This window comes from Lissotriton helveticus, chromosome 5_1 (assembly GCF_964261635.1).
Source record: "Lissotriton helveticus chromosome 5_1, aLisHel1.1, whole genome shotgun sequence".
Classification (NCBI taxonomy): domain Eukaryota; kingdom Metazoa; phylum Chordata; class Amphibia; order Caudata; family Salamandridae; genus Lissotriton; species Lissotriton helveticus.
The window spans coordinates 123,131,545-123,149,415 of record NC_136065.1 but is presented as its reverse complement, the minus strand read 5'-3'; the positions used below and the strand labels follow the sequence as shown (position 1 = coordinate 123,149,415).

At 44.1% G+C, this 17,871-nt stretch overlaps 1 protein-coding gene across 2 annotated transcripts in view; it reads right to left on the bottom strand.

Moving 5' to 3' along the window:
- TTLL11 (tubulin tyrosine ligase like 11) overlaps window positions 1-17,871 on the bottom strand; it is a 623,794-nt gene that overhangs the window by 358,619 nt on the left and 247,304 nt on the right. Inside the window, exon 4 of one of the 2 annotated variants that reach the window (XM_078641848.1) lies at window positions 16,067-16,642. In XM_078641848.1, the coding sequence (XP_078497974.1) occupies window positions 16,067-16,642 (576 nt within the window). Of the gene's footprint in view, window positions 1-16,066; window positions 16,643-17,871 lie in introns of those variants that run through there. The other variant, XM_078641849.1, reaches the window with a different exon arrangement.

Below are 17,871 nucleotides of genomic sequence, written 5' to 3'. Positions count from 1 at the left end.
CTCTACTGACGTGCAGAAGTACGGTTGAAAACATTTCCAGATCCAGTCTGGTGCCTGGGAAGAATTTTAAGATAAGGAACCTGCAGCTAGAAGTCTCTGTCAGTTAAGAGGAACACGTGTAGCAGCACAAGGGTTCTATTTGCTATTAAATCCTCAAAGGTAACCCAAGTGCAATTCATCACCTACGAAAAACACAAAACAAACCACAAAGTGCTAGGCTGAACATGTCCAAGGCATGGCTTATGCAAAAATAGTTTTCTCCTGGAGGCCAAGATGTTGCTGCCCTTCTGTCTGCCTGCTTAAGCCCCATGAAGCGTTTGTTTTGAAACAGTTCTCAAAGAGCAACCGTAGAAGTCTAAAGGCAGCTAAGAGACGTAACATTTCTCTTTGGAGATGTTTTGTTAACAGCCAAATCGAGTAGAAAGCACCCAGAATGGGTAGATAATAGAACTGGCCAAAAGGCCAATATTGAGCTAAGAGAATGCATCCAACATAGTCTAGGAGATCAGACAATCAGAATTATTTTGACTGGAAAGAAGGTTTCACAGTTGAGAAGGGTTTTGGTCATTTCTGGGAGTCTGGAAACTGTGGTACAACAAAGTGTCTGACTATGCCATGATGAACCCACTTCCACTGGACTTGTAACCAACAAAACAAACACAACAGGATGATGGCCGGAGTGCTGAAACTCTTCAATCAGACACCCCCCCCCAGTCAAGAGATCTGGGTTAAATCCATTATTCTTTTGCTCGCCATGCCACCCCAGTTTGGACCCAGCCATATGTAAATCAGTCTTGACTCTGCTCCCCATGGGAACAATCCAGCCCTGTCAGGCCAGGTCCTCCCTGGACAGGAAACAAACATCCTGGGACCAGTTGTGGGGTATTACCCCTCATCAGCCAGGCTAGCTAATCAAGTGGCAAATGAGCAAAGGACCCACGTCTGGACATACCCGACTGATTTACATATGGGTGGGTCCAAACTGGGGTGGCATGGCGAGCTAAAGAACAATGAATCTAACCCAGATCTCTTGACTTGACTGGGGGTAAGTGTTTGAGAAGTTTCAGCACTCCGTCCATCTTGTTGAGTCTTCAAGAGTAGCTGCCAATGATGTCTCTAACGATACAGACGTGTAAGGGGTAAAAAAAAAACCTAGATGAATGAATCATTGGCTATAAGCCAGGCTACCAGGAAAGATAGGATACATGATGAGATGCCAATCTACTGACATTTTTCTTAGAATTCAGCAAAAAGGGGGGAAATAGAAACGGTTGTTTACAAAAGGAGGTCTATTATCCTTGACTGGTGTTGGAAGACATACCAGAAAGGAGTAGTCAATCTAGCAGTCGGAGGTATATTACAGACGAAGAACGACTATCAGGAGCCTCCGTTAGGACACAACCATCCATTAGGACACAACTTGTCTTAATTATAAAATATATTGAAAATAATTATAAAATATATTCAAAAACGCTCTAGAATTCCATATGGCGATGGCACTAAAATCTCAAAGATCTAAGGGGCCAACAAAGTTCTTTTTTGCAGCATTCACTTCTATCAGAAACGAATACACAATGTGTGAAGTCCACAATATGGCTTTGAGGGAGACTGGTTATGCAAACACACAGTTATGTACTTTTAAAATCATAGTTTACATTGTACAGAGTGAAAGCAGTTGATACAAATTTGACTACAAGATCAAGGTGTACTTCGTTTGCAATCTGCGGGGACTTATCCCTTTGCCACATACAACCACTACCAAGGGCAGTTTCTCTTCAGAAAGAGACCCTCAAACAGCCCAACTGAAGATAGGCAGGGATTGCCTAGTAGGCATTCTTCGATATACCAACTCTGTGGTAAGAAGTATATTATCATAATTATGTAGATGGGTTCTATAGAACACACTATCCCACCTTGCAATGATGAGCATGTCTTTATCTGAAACTCGATAATTGCATTAAACGTAATCACATATGGAGTGTGCTATGCATCAAGCAAAGTGCAATACTGTGATTCAGCAGAATGTTTAAGGTTTATCTCCAAGCATAATTGAGGCAAAAAATGTGCCTATCACTTTTACTGACAAAACAATATTTATTAACTTTTACACTTGTAGGATTTTCCTACGTATTTACAGATGAGTGGATTGATGTCACGGATGAGAACAAAATTGGTAAAGACAACCAAGTAACAACAAAGGAGACATTCTGTAGAATACTGCAGATATGTTAAAAATATTCAAACTTGGTTACGTCCAATAATTTTGATATGCTTCATTTCTTTTTTTTTTTTAACTAAAACTCTGTCAAGGTACTATTAATGTGATATGACACCTGCCCGCATCTCCAATGACAACACCCTCCAATTCAACTTTTGCCCACTCCATTTTGATCTTTTGAGTAGGCCTAGTCACACCAGCCAACTGTCACTCTGCTAAAATCACCAGCATTTCCACGTTTTCACGCAATAAAAGAACCCCTTGTAGTTCCTTTTTTAAATGGAAACAATTCCGAAGGACTGGCCGGTTACTGACAGGTGTTGGAAATACGAAAATCTGGCTAAAAGTTTTAAAATGGGAGTCAAAAAGTAAAAAACAAAAATACATTTTCCTCATTGTTTAGTCAAAAGCAGAAACAAGCAATTTTCAGTGATTTGCAGTTATTCTAGTGTCATGGAGCTGAGCGGATTCATTTATTCTTTCACGACTGCTAATCGCCGGGTCCCTTTCCAGAGTAGACACTCTTGCAACAGAACAGGGACTGAAATGAACGACTACTTTTCATCACAACACTCAAAGTCTCGCAAAGATGCCATTTTTAATCTACACTAGTAAGTGTATTTTTGGAGCGCCGGCTTGGGTCAAAGGCGCTCCATTCACAGCAAAGAGGGCACTGTACCTGGACGTGAGATGCAAAAAGTCATCTGAAACGTCAGGGTGCAAAAAGTCACCCATTCAGTCTAAAGTAAAGGAAAAAGAGGGGAAAACGAGAAAGAAAAGACTAGGTGTGAAAAGAGACAAAATTGTCCATAGTAGCCCTCACACACCCATAGGATGTCATGCTTCATCATCGGGCCATTTTGCTCCACGTAGGGCCGGCGCTGCAATTCCCTACGGGCCCCATATAGGGACACTTTGCCGGAGATCTTTTAGGACAGCCGGATGGTGCATGCGGGTGTGCAGGGGATAGTAAATAGAGGGAAAGTGCATGCCAAGTGAAAGTAGGAGTAATAAAAAGGTACATATGCAACAGTCTGTCATATAGGTGTACCTATAGCTATGATGGCTTGTTTTTTGTAGGCATGTTAACCCCAAAATATCAAAGGTCGACATGTTTCACGCCTTAATCGCCAAGGTGGTCGTTGGCGTTTCATCAGGACCAAAAAGCTTAAAGCAACATGTGCACGTGAAAATGTATTAAAACCCTCTTGATTTAGCATGGCGGGCAAAAAGATTATATACCTTGGAACAGGCTATATCTTCAATAAGTGTCCCGCTTCTGTAACACCTCGTTCTTGGGGGGTGTCCCTACTGGAAAGGACATTACGCGCCCACATCGTACCGAAGTTACGATCAGTTGTTTTGGCGTGCTTCCAAAAGAGCTCCTACACGGCCCGAGGCCAGTGATGAAAAAGCCCGGGACTCGGTGTTTGTAAAATAGGGCAGGAATGCACCCAGAACGCGGCATATTGCCAGAACGGTTCCGGTTGACTGCAAGACCGGTGTCTGCGCGAGATACAGACACCGGTCTTGCAGTCAACCGGAACCGTTCTGGCAATATGCCGCGTTCTGGGGACACCCCCCAAGAACGAGGTGTTACAGAAGCTGGACACTTATTGAAGATATAGCCTGTTCCAAGGTATATAATCTTTTTGCCCGCCATGCTAAATCAAGAGGGTTTTAATACATTTTCACGTGCACATGTTGCTTTAAGCTTTTTGGTCCTGATGAAACGCCAACAACCACCTTGGCGATTAAGGCGTGAAACATGTCGACCTTTGATATTTTGGGGTTAACATGCCTACAAAAAACAAGCCATCATAGCTATAGGTACACCTATATGACAGACTGTTGCATATGTACCTTTTTATTACTCCTACTTTCACTTGGCACGCACTTTCCCTCTATTTACTATCCCCTGCACAGCCGCATGCACCATCCGGCTGTCCTAAAAGATCTCCGCCAAAGTGTCCCTATAGGGGGGCCCGTAGGGAATTGCAGCGCCGGCCCTACGTGGAGCAAAATGGCCCGATGATGAAGCATGACATCCTATGGGTGTGTGAGGGCTACTATGGACAATTTTGTCTCTTTTCACACCTAGTCTTTTCTTTCTCGTTTTCCCCTCTTTTTCCTTTACTTTAGACTGAATGGGTGACTTTTTGCACCCTGACGTTTCAGATGACTTTTTGCATCTCACGTCCAGGTACAGTGCCCTCTTTGTTGTTGAAATATTGGCTTGGGAGCATGGACACCGGACCTTTATATAGCTCCTTGGGTCTCCCTTTTTGTATTTATAAGCTCCATTCACAGCTCCAATACAGTTTGTCCTATGGACAGACGGACAGAGCCATCTTGATTCCTTCCTGTTTCTGTCCCTAGATATTTTGCTGTGCACGGCGCCGTAAATAACCTACTTAGCTCGCGATTTAAGAGAGATAAAGTCAGCAAAAGAAGAGGCCCAAGAGATAGTAATGTCCCGCAATTACTTTCGCTCCATTGTGACACGAGATGAAACTCCTTAAGAAAATACGGCTTCTATTGTCGCAGACCGACTTTCGGGCACCGCTGGTGTTCGTGGGCCCCGGGCTCTTTGTCAGAAGGTGACATGTGGATATTAAGGTTATTAAGGTTGCGGCGATGTCACCCGCAAACGGTAGCTGTCCCCGGTCGGCTATCGGAGGCCAGATCTGGTGCTCTCCTCTCTCTTAACTCCGACCACTAATTCATCATCGCCCTGGTCGACAGGCCGGGCTGATTGGGAAGCCATCGCACAATGAGAGGGCCTGCGTCGGCCACCGTAGGAGTGACAGTGGGTGGGGGGCGGTGATGCCAGGCCTGTGGAAGGCCAAGCAGATAAGTAGGGACTGTCAGTGAAACGACAAAGAAGGCCTGGCCCTGGGGAAAGCCTAGCAAATGAGATTAAAAACAAGCAAACAAATCCCCCCCAGCCCTCACTTGCCACATGCCGTCTACCTCCGGCCACAGAAACGCTGGAGCACGCACACGCAAGTCGGCCTGGAGCGCGCCTCAGAAGAGACGCGTGACGCTGTGAAGGTGCACGTTGGCGTTCCCGCGCATTCACGGGCCTGAGTCGGCTCGTGCCCAGGTTTGGAGCTGCTCGTTCACAGCTCTGACTCCCTTGGCAGGGAGGAAGGTGACTATAAGTCTTGTTGGCGGCAGCGCTTCGCGCTGCAACGCCAGCGAGACCTAAAAATGATGTCGGACTATATGCTTGTCCATAGCACCGAGAACCTGGACATGCCACTGAAATAGGGGTGTGTAAAATGTGCACCATTTGCATGTTTACGCACACTTTTAGGTAAATAATGCGAAATTAAGCGTTATTGTTTGAAATGCAAAACAGGCTTTTGGTACTATACTTTATGGTGAAATAATTCCACGTGTCCATTTTGGAAGTAATTACTCAATGTGGCATAACAGCATAATTTCAGGAAGTTCCTGAAACACACGCAAAAAATAAGTACTAAAATTATGCAAGATTATTCGGGCGCAATGGAAATTTTGCCCGGACCTACCACCGAGAAAAATTTAAGATTACAATATCAGAGCAACTGTGGGGCACAGCATGATTTAACTGGCAGCAAGAATTAACATAACAAGCACTGGCAAAGCCAATATGCTTCACCTATGGACGATCTATTGGCGTTGTGAGTTGGGTTGGGGTGGTGAAGGAGAAGGCGGTTAGGGGTAGTGAACTAGTGGAGAGCGTGACCGTGAAAAAATGTGCCATGACGCAGTCGCATTACCCGCATCATAGCACTTTGTTTTAAGCAAAATGAGGGTGGGTGCAGGGCAGGAGGAAGGGGCACCAGATGCTCTATTGCCCTCGGGTGAAGTTCATGCTATATAAAATAACAAAAATAAAGTGTTTTACATTAGTTGCATGGCCTAGATACCAACATCCTTTTGAACATCCTGTGTTAATACAACAGTCGGCCTGCTGTACAAAATACCTAATAGGATCAAGATTACTGCAGAAGGACCGTTAGTGCGACATCTTTGCTTTACCTTCTAGGTATCAAAAGAAAAACAAGCATTGGCATAGCCAATGGGTCTCGCCTTTGGGACCTCATAAGTGTTTAGCCATGCAACAGTTGATGTTGCACCAAGGATATTGTGCTGGATAACTAAACACTTATAAGGTCCCAAATGCGAGACCTATTGGCTGTGCCAATGCTTGTTTAGTCTGTAAGCCAAATTTTTTAAAATAGTTTCTCCTACTGCAGGCACAACATGTTTTCCTGCAACATTCAGTGCATCATGCGCGCATTTCACTTTCTAAGCAGCCCGGGACAATGGCGGCCGCTTCTTTTAATAGGTCTCCCATTTATAAGAGTTTGAGCTATTGGCATTGTACATGACAATGCCTTTTATTTATGATTAATTATATAAACATATAAATAAAAGACATTGTCATTTACAGTGCCAATTGCTTAAACTCTCGCAAATGCGAGACCTATTGCATTGCAAATGCTTGTTAATGTTAGTGGGAGACTGTTCCAGAGGATGACAGTGGCCCTAAAAAAGCTCTTTCCACCCCAGGTGGCTTTTCTAAATGGGGGGACAATCATGTTCCTAGCGGCGCCCGATCAAAGTGTCCCTACTGGGACGTACCATTTCAGTTTCTTTTTTAAATGGTCTGGCCCAAGTCTATGCAAAGATTTATAGGCCATACAGAGAGCTTTGAAACTACATCGTTGCTTGACTGGCAGCCAGTGTAATTTTCTAATTGCTCCTCTGGCTGACTCATTCTTCGGAATTTTGCAAAGGAAATGACCTGCCGTGTTTTGCAATGTCTGAAGCCTCTTAACAAGTCCCATTGCAAGCGTGCGAAACAGACTGTTGCAGTAATCAATCCTTGTAAGAATGAGTGCCATTGTTACTGTTTTAAGTAGTTCGGGGGGCAGAAATTTTTCTAATTTTTTTTATTAACCTTAGGGAACAGAAGGCAGACAAAGTTATTTTGTTTACTTGGTCCCTACACTTTAGTTCCTTGTCTACCACGAACCCTAAGTTTCTAACTTTGTTGGAAGGTTTGGGTAAATCACAGGTGGCCACCAGTCTGATGTCCAGAAGGTAGGATTGTTACCGAAAATGATAACCTCCATTTTATTGGCATTCAGTTTGAGGCAGTTACAGTCCATCCAGCTGCTCACCTTACTCATACATGAGCTGAAATCCACGTCCACATTGGTTTAAGAGTTAACCAATGATACCACAATTTGGGTGTCATCGTATATGAGGCCAGGGAGAAACTGTATTTTTTGACAATAGAGGCAAGTGGAGTAACATAAAGATTAAACAGAGTTGGGCTCAGTACTGAGATCTGGGGAACTCAATAGGGCAAGGAGAAAGATCTGGAGGCATACTGGCCCATCTTCACATTATTTTGTCGTTTGCCAGGAAAGATAGCAAGTGATCAAAGGCTGTTCCTTCTATCCCTAGCCTAAGCATACGGTCAGCCAAAATCTCATGGCTGACTGTATCAAAAGCTGCAGAAAGATCCAAAAGGATCAGTGCAGCTGCCCCACACCTATCAAGTACGCCTCGTATTTCCTCTGTTGCTATCACCAGAGCTGATTCTGTACTGCGATGCTATCCAAACCCATGTTGTGTGTCATCTAGCCAAGCATATTCCTCCAAATATTCAGAAAGTTGTAGGTTCATTACTTTTTCTACCAACTTGGCAGATAAAGGAAGTCTAGATATTGCGTGGTAGTTAGTAGGGTCTTGAGCGTTCAAATTGTCTTTTTTTAATAGGGGAATCGAGGCTTGTTTCCAGTAAGAGGGAAAATATCCTTTTGCAAACAAATTCTCAAAAATTTGCCCTAGATTTTGAGCTACTTAAGCAGGGATCATATGCATGATGTTGGGGGGACACGGGTCTTGTGGCGCGCCCGATTTGATGTGTACAATAGACTTTACAAGTTGTTCTTCTGATGGAACCTAAAAGAGGAGAGACTAATTTTATTAGGCAGTCCAATTGGAACGTGTTCCCCTTGATAATTGCCTGCTCTATGTGTGGTAAATTTAGCAAAGATATTCGCAACTTTCTATTGAATAAAGCCTGCAAGTGTATCACAGAATTCTTGATTTGTTCCCGATTTATTCGACTAGCTGGTGTTATTAGTTTTTTTACCACTGAAAACAGAGTCTTATTTGCACCAGATACAGCTTTTATGCGCCCCGAGTAATATGCCGTTTTAGCTTCAATTATATATTTTTTGTGTTTGGCTAGTTTAGTTTTATATATAGTAGACCAGGAAGTGGAAATAAACGTGCCAATTCATTATACAGCAACTCTGCTAATAACACATTATCACACAATACGATACCGCAAAGGATATATTTGAATTTATTGTCATTGCAGCGAAACTGACATGAGGAAAAAACCCTGTTCACAGGTTGCATGTAACAAGGTCTCTCAAGGTGATTTTACATACTATCCACATTTAACCCCTTGCAACCTGGCTTTGGTTCAATGCCTTTTGTCAAAAAGAGCAGACATGAAAAAAACACATACCATAAACAAGGCCCGGATTTGCAAAGATGTTGCTTGGGGGTTGCACACTTTTTTGACGCAGCCCAAATGCAATTTACACAGCCATTTCAATTCATGCAGTATGTAAGAAAAAATATTGCACATATTACCTTTCTCAAAAAACAAGTCACAACACTTTTACGAAGTTTCAGTAACAAATATTGCACAACTGGTCACCAAGCTAAAATTTACAACCCCAAAAAACACATTAATCACATAGGCGAAACCTAATGCATTTACCAATGCTTGTTCCTATTACCATCTCGTGACCCACAATGATAAGTTTATTAGATGACAAAGTGTAGGCCCCGAACGCCTCGGTTCCCTCTGGGTATCACTCACTGACACACATGGACACGAGGCAGCTACTGCACACCTTTCCATAATATGCTTCCTGGGCAACATCCTGCTGAGCACTCCACAGAAAAGTTCATGAAATGCTGGCGGAGCAGACATCTAAACAACCCAAAGCATATGCAAGCTGAGATCAACCTCCCACTCACAAGCAGGTAGAAACATGGAGGTGCCAAGTGATCACTAAAAGGAAAGCTCAGGTATTACTTTCAATGCTCAAGAGATTACTTTCTAATATAGCCATTCTCACCCCTGAGTTCTGGAGCTTTCAGGTTCTATTGTGGAATTAATAGCAGGGACCAAAGTGGGAAAATGTAAAACCTGCAGATTGAGAATTAAGGCTGGATATTGGCAATGGATGTGCAGGACCGCGCTTCAGCAATTTACAGGAGACATTGTGTAAAGTTCGGGTAACAGCAGTAGTTCAGTCACTCAAATGTAATACCTGCAGCGAAGCATGCCAGAGCTTTCTTCAGTGCTCCTAATTCCAGGGCTTAATATAGTCATCAATTGGTTCTCTTTCGAGTAAATCACAGGGTGTCAAGAGCCTGCTGTAAGCAACTCTGGTCTGAGACATTGAGACAGGTGTGCAGCATAAGTAACATCAACACCAAGCTTTGGGGGTGAATCCACCACTACAATGTAGTGATCTCCGACAGCTAAACACTGCTTACAATGGGCGCGTGCTCCTGTTCAAGGTCATTCTGAGACAAGATGTACATTGATGCACCTAGAATGCTGTCCTCTATTGCTCACCCTGATCCTCAAATAGAAACTGGAGTAAACCAATCAGATCACCGTTGGTGGAGCCCCCAGAATACTATGGTCCATCTAATCAATTCCAGCAGTGTATTCCTTTTATGTTTACTAGCCTTTAACCTAAAAAAAAGGTCAAAATAAAATGGCAACATCTGTAGAAGAAGACAGACCATCTCGGGTGCAATGAATATAGAAGTTACCTTTTTTCAAACTTTATCCGTTCCAGCACAGAACAACATTAAAGAAAAAGAAATGAGAGGGGCTACAACACTGCAATATAAAGGACATGTGAGCGTCACAGATAATGCAAATCAAAGATGATATTATCATGGACATAAAGTGTTTACCATGCAGGAAAATCCCCATAGACTCTGTCACTTAAGCGCATGTTGCATTTCCGCAGATTTTATACAAGCGTGGGAGGAGAAGATCCATTACCATACATGCTCTCCATCAATTACATGACTTCGTCATCAGCCTCCATTACAGTGACATTCGAAGCGCACCGCACCGAGCACTCTTGCAATGGGACCTGTAATGTTCTGGGCCCTTGGTCCACATGTTGGACAAACAGACGACACAGACACTGGTATACGGGGTAGAGAGCTGGTCACGAGCACTAGGGCCCTTTTATTGACAAGGTCACCTGGCCGGTGACACCAGTGTTGGATGGGTGGGTGGGTGTAAGGCCAGCTCTTGGGGCGTGGCTGGAAACAAACTACGTGTCCAGCGAGACTCTACAGGACCCAAATTAATCTAGGCCTAGACCTGAGCGGCATGAGCATCCTGAAGCTGCCTGATTGACGCAGTACTGCAATATAGAAGATGCTTCACCCAGTCGCTAATAGTCAGGAGTGAACGCCCCACCCCATCACATTACCCACCTTTTAGCCAGCGGCAGTGCCAGTGCGGTGTATGTACGTAAGAGTACAGAAATATCCTTCACATCTCCAAGCAGGATCACGACTAGGTCAGGCCGTGATATTGATACTGATATGTATCATTCTATCAAGTTCCAGAAACACATTACTGCAGAATTCGTGTATACTGGAACACCCCCGAGATAAATGCATAGTCGGCCGCCTCGTCACCACCCTGGCATCCCCCCTTAAACTAAACAATTTTTGATGGCGTAGGCGCAGATTGACAATTGTTCATCAGAAATGCTACCAGTGATATTACTCTGCCTTGATCTCTGGTGAGGCCCAGTCATTGACTGCGGTCCATTGCAACAGGCCAAGTTCTATAGATGAGAAATTATATTCTTAAAACCTGCATTGTTTATCAAATGAGTCAATGGTACATAGGGTTCAGGCCGATGTCTGTCTCCATTGGTGTCTGAGTTGTAGACTCTCCTTAAGGTTTAGCACTCAGTTAGCATTTTCCAGTGACCAAAAAGATGCCGAGCTTCATGCAACGTTACAAAACACATTAACGTGAAGGCTTTGAATGAGATTTGACCTCAGTGTGTATAATGCAAGTGTCCTTCAAAAGCAATGATAGCTGATTGAATACACCATGGACAGCTGAGCGAGACCTTTAGGTCTCCTTTTGCACACAGGCCTCCATTAATTTACTGTTAAATCACTTTTATCAAATGATTTGCATTTCACAGTAAACAGGTGTCATAGTAGATAATATCATTATTGTCTTTGGAGTCTCTGACATTTCCATCACTTCACTTCTCTTCTCTTTCCCTACAGATGCGTGTGTACTATAAAAAGACATTATTTGCATGTTCAGAGGCATACGGTACATCTGCTTCAGGTGGGCAGGGCAAACGTGATCATGGAATTATTAGAATGTAGGTGATGATGACGTGTCCAGCATGGGGGGCGGAGTTAACTGTGCATGAAGATGGTTGTGGTCTAGTACAGCTTCATCGTCCCCAGCAAGGATCCGATATAATTTGCTGTACGGCAGTCAATTAATGCCGGTTTCCTTCACTGTCGCAGAGGACCCTCGTGGCCAGTGAAATGTCTGTTTAAAGAGGAAGCATGACGATAATACCTCTGCAGCGCTTTACCAATATGGCGCTCTGAGGCTCCTCGGCGTCTTTGTGATCTGGTGTGGCAGAGGCCTTCACTGGACCCCAGGGGGAGTCTCCCAGCAAGAAAGAGGAGAGACCTTTGTGAAGATCAAGGGCTATTGCCCCGATATGCCCCCAAGGGAGGCAGAAAGACTGTGGCCATTTTCTTACAGGGGGGGGGGGGGGGGGGGCTTGGCATGAACATTCTGGCCAGCCCTACACTAAGAAAAAAAAATAGTCCCTGGTGATTGGTGGCCTTTCTCCCCCACCCTCCCCCAGGTGGGCAGATCGGGGGCTATTGCTCCCATATGCCCCGGGGGAGGGGGGCAGAAAGACTGTGCCCATTTTTATGGGTGGGTGGAGGCATGCAGATTCTGGGCAGCCCCCAACCCCTTCAAAAAGAAAAAAAAGTCCCTGCAGCCTAGTAGGCTTTCGGCCCCCGGTGGGCTGATCTGGGGCTATTGCCTCACCTAATCCCTAGGGGAGGCAGAAAGACTTCGGTCCCCATTTATGTGTGGTGGTGGGAATGGCCAAACTCATTGTAGGCAAACCCTACCCCATTTTTATGAAAAAAATCCCTGTTGTCTAGCGGGCTTTCTGCACAGACGAGGGCAGATTGGGAGTAATAACCCCCAGTTGCCCTCCAGTGGGCAGAAAGACTGTCCCATTTGTGTTTGAGGGGTGGAGCCATGGGCATGCTCATTCTGGGCAGCCCCCACCCTACGTATAAAAAACAAAACAAAGTCCCTGATGCCTAGTGGGATTTCTGCCTCTCCCTCCTTTGTTGGGACAGAACAATTGTGGCTAATTGGTTTGGGGGTGGGGACATTGGCATGCCGATTCTGGGCAGCCCTCTCCCCTGTGTATAGTAGAAATATACTCCCTGGTGCCTTGTGGGCTTTCCCATGGGGGACAGAAAGACTGTGGCCATTTTTTTGGTGTGGGGGTATTGGCATGCCCATTCAGGGCAGTCCCCAACCCTGAACTATAAAACAGAAAAAGAATCCGTGGTGTCTAATGTGCTTTCTGCTCCCCCCGGGGAGGAGAGGGTGGGGGTTGGGGGCTACTGCCCACCGGGGAGGTAGAAAGACTGAATATGCCCTTTTAAATATCGGGGTCGCAAAGACCCTTGTCCAAGGGACCACACCTCCTCCCTGGCGCCCAGTGGGTGGATCCCTGCTCCAGATCGGCTTGTTACAGTTTCGGTTTCAGTGAAAAGTTGTCAGCGAGTCGTGCACACTAATTGTCATTTCACTGGAAAAGAAAATCCCTCAGGAGGGTTTCCCCACCCCCTGAGGGAAAAAATGGAAATCCCTCTGCTGTTTACAGCAGAGGGATTTGGTGCTAGTGTGCACATGACAGAATGAGCAGGGAAAGGGTTAAAACGCTATCCCTTATTCATCCCACCTCGAAGGACCCACGACCCTCATCTTAGTGGACTGCAAGAAGGTTTGGTTTCAGTTTGATAGGAATATCTCTTTGCGGACTTTGCATCCATGGACCTTGGTTCTACATTCCAATTCCATAACCAGCTGATGTTAAAATGCACAGGGGCCAGCTTTCAAATCATCAGCTTCCTATATGACATGTTCCCAACTGAAAAGAGGAATTGGCAGAGTCCCCCTTGCTGTTCACCTTAGCCTCAAAACCTCTGGCCTGATTCCTCAGAGGAAACCAGGCTGTGATGGGGTGCACAGGAGGATGGGATTGAAGACAAGGTCTCATTTTATGGGGACACTTGCTGACATATCTGGTTGATCCCCAGAGTTAATGCTCACAAGTGCTCAGAAATCCCCATCACCTAAGACAAGTCCATTGCCTTGAAATTAACTGGTCAAAATGGATTTGCTTTGAGACTGTGCGAAGACTACTGTCTGCTGCGCAGAACTGATGGTGGCTCTGGAGGGTTTTCAGTGCGGGGGAGTATATGTGTTCATTGTCAACATCGAAGATATCAGAATACGAATACCCACCACCCTTGGAGACCTTACAGAGAGACTTGAACCATTGAGCCCCTCTTCCTTTATATATAATCGAACAAGCAACCATCACCAAAATGGTATGTGTGCCCAAGTAATTTCATAAATTACAAAATGACCCTTTCCATAGTCCACCGTCCCATCTTTCTTAAATGCTTCTCTCCAAAATGTTCTATGACAAATCAAGACTTTAAGAATGTGAATGGCAAAGTTCTTCAGAAACCCTTGTAATATGAGCTCGAGCGTGACGGACACTACTTCTTACTATAGTCCCTCTTTTCTAATAGTCATTAATGACTGGGTTAATTGCATTGGGAAGAAGGCTTGAAATTTGTCTACCCACTGGCGATCGCTCGGGGTAGCATACCAACCCATCGTTCTTTTGCTCGCCATGCCACCTCACTTTGGACGCAGCCGTATGCCAATCCTACTTGACCCTACTCCTCATTGGAACAGTCCACCCGGAACTGCCAGGCCAGGTCCTCCCAAAAGATGTGTGCAGAGTGTTCTAACGCACCACTCTCACCCACTTACATCATTCATTCACATCCAATGGAACACAATTCTACCTCATTCTGTCACTACACCAAATTGGAGTCCAGTCCAAATGATTTTTGTGGAGAAGAAGCACATTCTAAACTCAACATAAAGTGTTATCACTGCAGGTCTCTAAAACAAATACCATGTTTTCTTCTTTTATTATATTGTGCAAAAAGTCCTACAATCTCAAGCTTTCAACCTAATCTCTCAAGAGAAGCTAAAGATCAAATAGGTACAGATGAAAATAGTGGGATCTTCTTGCAATAATGCAAGTCCTAAACTCAGCAACAACATCCCACATAAGATGAGTTGCAACCTTACACTAGTTCACAGCTACAGGACAATCAGATCTTCTAAACAAACCTGATATCCGATGTTGCTGCCACATCAGTGATACAAGTAATAAAAATGAAAACTTTCAAGGATGCATAACCATAGAGCCCCTTCTCACAGAATACAAGAAATTCCCAAAATAATACATGCAAATAAGCCAACCTTGGGTTTGCAAGCTCAGGGTCAAGGCAATGAGTCTTTACGTCACCGTTCTTTAGACTCTACTCAACCCTCGTCTCCTGTTAAACAACCCCAAGCCCCAATGTCTCGCCCTCTACTTCTTCGGTAGAGATAGTCCGTTATTATCAGATCCTAACTTGCAGTCATGCATTTCACCGAGTCCTATACCTCGGTTTGTTCTTTTGTCATCCAGCATGGTGTTTGTTGTAAGTACCTTACTGATGCAGGGGCTTCCTTCATACTTTATAGTTCATTAAATAATATTGCTAATGGAAAGCCTCTAGTGGAGGAACACATTCCCATGGTGTTCTGTGACCATAATCTACAGGCCAGTGGGTCCCTCAAAGAGAAGTGTACTTCTACAAAGTTAGTAAGTAATGTAAAAAGAAGAAAAAAGAGTCCACTGAACTACTAGTGCAGTGAGAAAATGCTACAAACAAAAATTACTTTTCTGAGGAAGGTGTAGGAGCATGACGTCGGCAATCTAAAGTCAGTAAGGGAAGAGTAATTATAGCGCTACTTTTATGATTTATAATGTGAAGAGGTGTGGCGCCGCGGCCAGGGCGACTGACGCTGGAATCTGGGGATCACGGTCCGATCCCCGGCTCCAGCGGTAGATTAGCTTAGCACCATGTGACTCTGGGCAATAGCTCGCTTAATCTTCCCGACGGCCCCCAGCGCCTAGAGACCCTCACGGGTGATTGTGCGCTTTACAAATGTGGACTTTACTATTAAGTGACCCATGCTTCATTCTTCTAATAAACTACTAATACATACATCAGAAGGTACTCAATGCCATGTATTTATCTCATATCAGAACAACTATGTCCATTGTTCTATCCCCTTTCACAACAGGCACAATGTGATGAATAGATCCATCCGCCCGACCTTACTGCGACGTGTATTAATATGTGCTGATAGAATTGCGTGATTCAAATGTTGCAATGTGGCTAATCGTCAGTGTAGCACTGAAGCCCACAATCCCAATAACTGTGTTGATTCAATTGAGAACACATTGAGCAATACCTACAAGAAAACAAGAAAATTACAAACAAGCATCATATGTCATGTCACGCTGTTAAACAATTCACAGACAAAGAAAGCAGACTTACTTGGAAGCATGTTGGCCCAGGTTTTCCTGGTGGGATATCAGACTGGTAGTAAACCTTGAGTTCAGGAATCAGTGCAATAACAGTCTTGATTACCAGTGAAATGATATCTGACCATACTTTCTTGATGTCTACCCCTTTTGAAGAGAGTCGGTAAAGAATGCTGGAGAGAGTCCTCTTGCTGCCAGTGTGGGCATTGTCGGAGTGGATGAAGTTCCCGCTGTGGACGTTAAGGGAATAGTTGGTTAAGTGCATAAATACGTGGTGTAGATTTTTGTGGTTCGGCTCTTGATATGGCTCTGTGCAAAACCTAGAGAGTCCATCTTTGGCTATGTAGATTTCGAGTGGCTCTAAAGACTTCAATAAGACATAAAGACGTATGTCAAATTTCAGCTTGTCAATGAGCAGTGGCTTGCTGATATATTCCTGGACCACGGATGGTCTGCTCTGGATGCTTCCCATCATCCTGATGTCCGCTGGATCTTTAATGAGGTAGATTCCATCGCCTTGACTTCCACCGTCTGGTTTCACAATGAAAGTGGGCCTCCACGACAGGTCTTTGTCTTTCACCATGCTTACCTTGGGAAGAGAATACACGATATTAGGCGTTGATGCCTTTTATAGTTTAAATTATGCAAACATATGCAAACTTATCTGTAAGCTAGTAGGAATTCATGTTGGTGAATTTGACAGACACGAGGACAAGTTCAGTGTGTTAAAATTACAAGGTGTATTTATTTGCCCCAAAGAGGAGCCTAGTGAAACACTTGGACCTGAAGGAAAGGGTTGCGGAATAACAGGGCCAGTGGAAGTCATCGCTTCGGCAGTTTCCCAACTCAGCAGGCAGGATTAAAGCGGAGGCCTCTTATGGTGTGACGGAAGATCATTGAGAAAAAGTTGAGGGAGATCGGAATCAGGGCTTGCAAATCGAATTTTATTTTCAAATCAGCAAATCATTTCACAGCGGTGTCAAACACCTTGCAATCTGAACATGAAAAGGAGCACATCAAATATCCGTCAAATTAGTTAGCTATCCATTCTTCTAGGTTAACTAGCATTAAGCACCATGCAATGCACCAGCAATACAAATGTGTATGCATAGAACAAATATTGCCCAAAAACAAATAGAGTTAAGGTTGACGGGTGTAGAGGGTCTAAGGAGAGACACATGCTCAAAACATGAAATTCAAAAAAACATGAAACCTACAATTTAAGATCTTACTTCACGCATGCAACACACATAATCTTATGTCCTTCCGCCACGATTATTTGCAAATGAAATACCAGTCATGTACCAAGTGAGTGGTTTAATATGCAAGATTTTACTGATTCTGTAAGTAGTAGCAGTGAGTCTGAATATATACGGTCACTGTATGTTTATTTTTTCATGTATAACAATACTGCCAATATAAAAAGTTTTAATGTTGAGGACAATGTGTTTTATAAGAATGTATAAATAAAATAAAGTATCAAAATGCACACAGAGACACACACACCCACCACTCTGTCACACAGTGGCACAGGAAATCTAATTCAAAAGGTAGTTGGGTACAGCTATAGACCCAGAGGTTTCGCTATCAGGAGGCAGGTGCAGAACAACAGAGTACAGAAGAGTGCTAGTACACACATGCCCAAGGTAATAGAGAAGGAACTACCAAGTGACTACTGAATAGATTGTGCAATGGAAATACAGTGCTAGCTCATAGCAAAAGACATAGAAGAACTACAGCAGCAGCATCAGCAGCCAGTGGTCTCAAAGTAAGACGACAAGCCATCAGCCATACACATAAAAGAATTTCCACGGAATT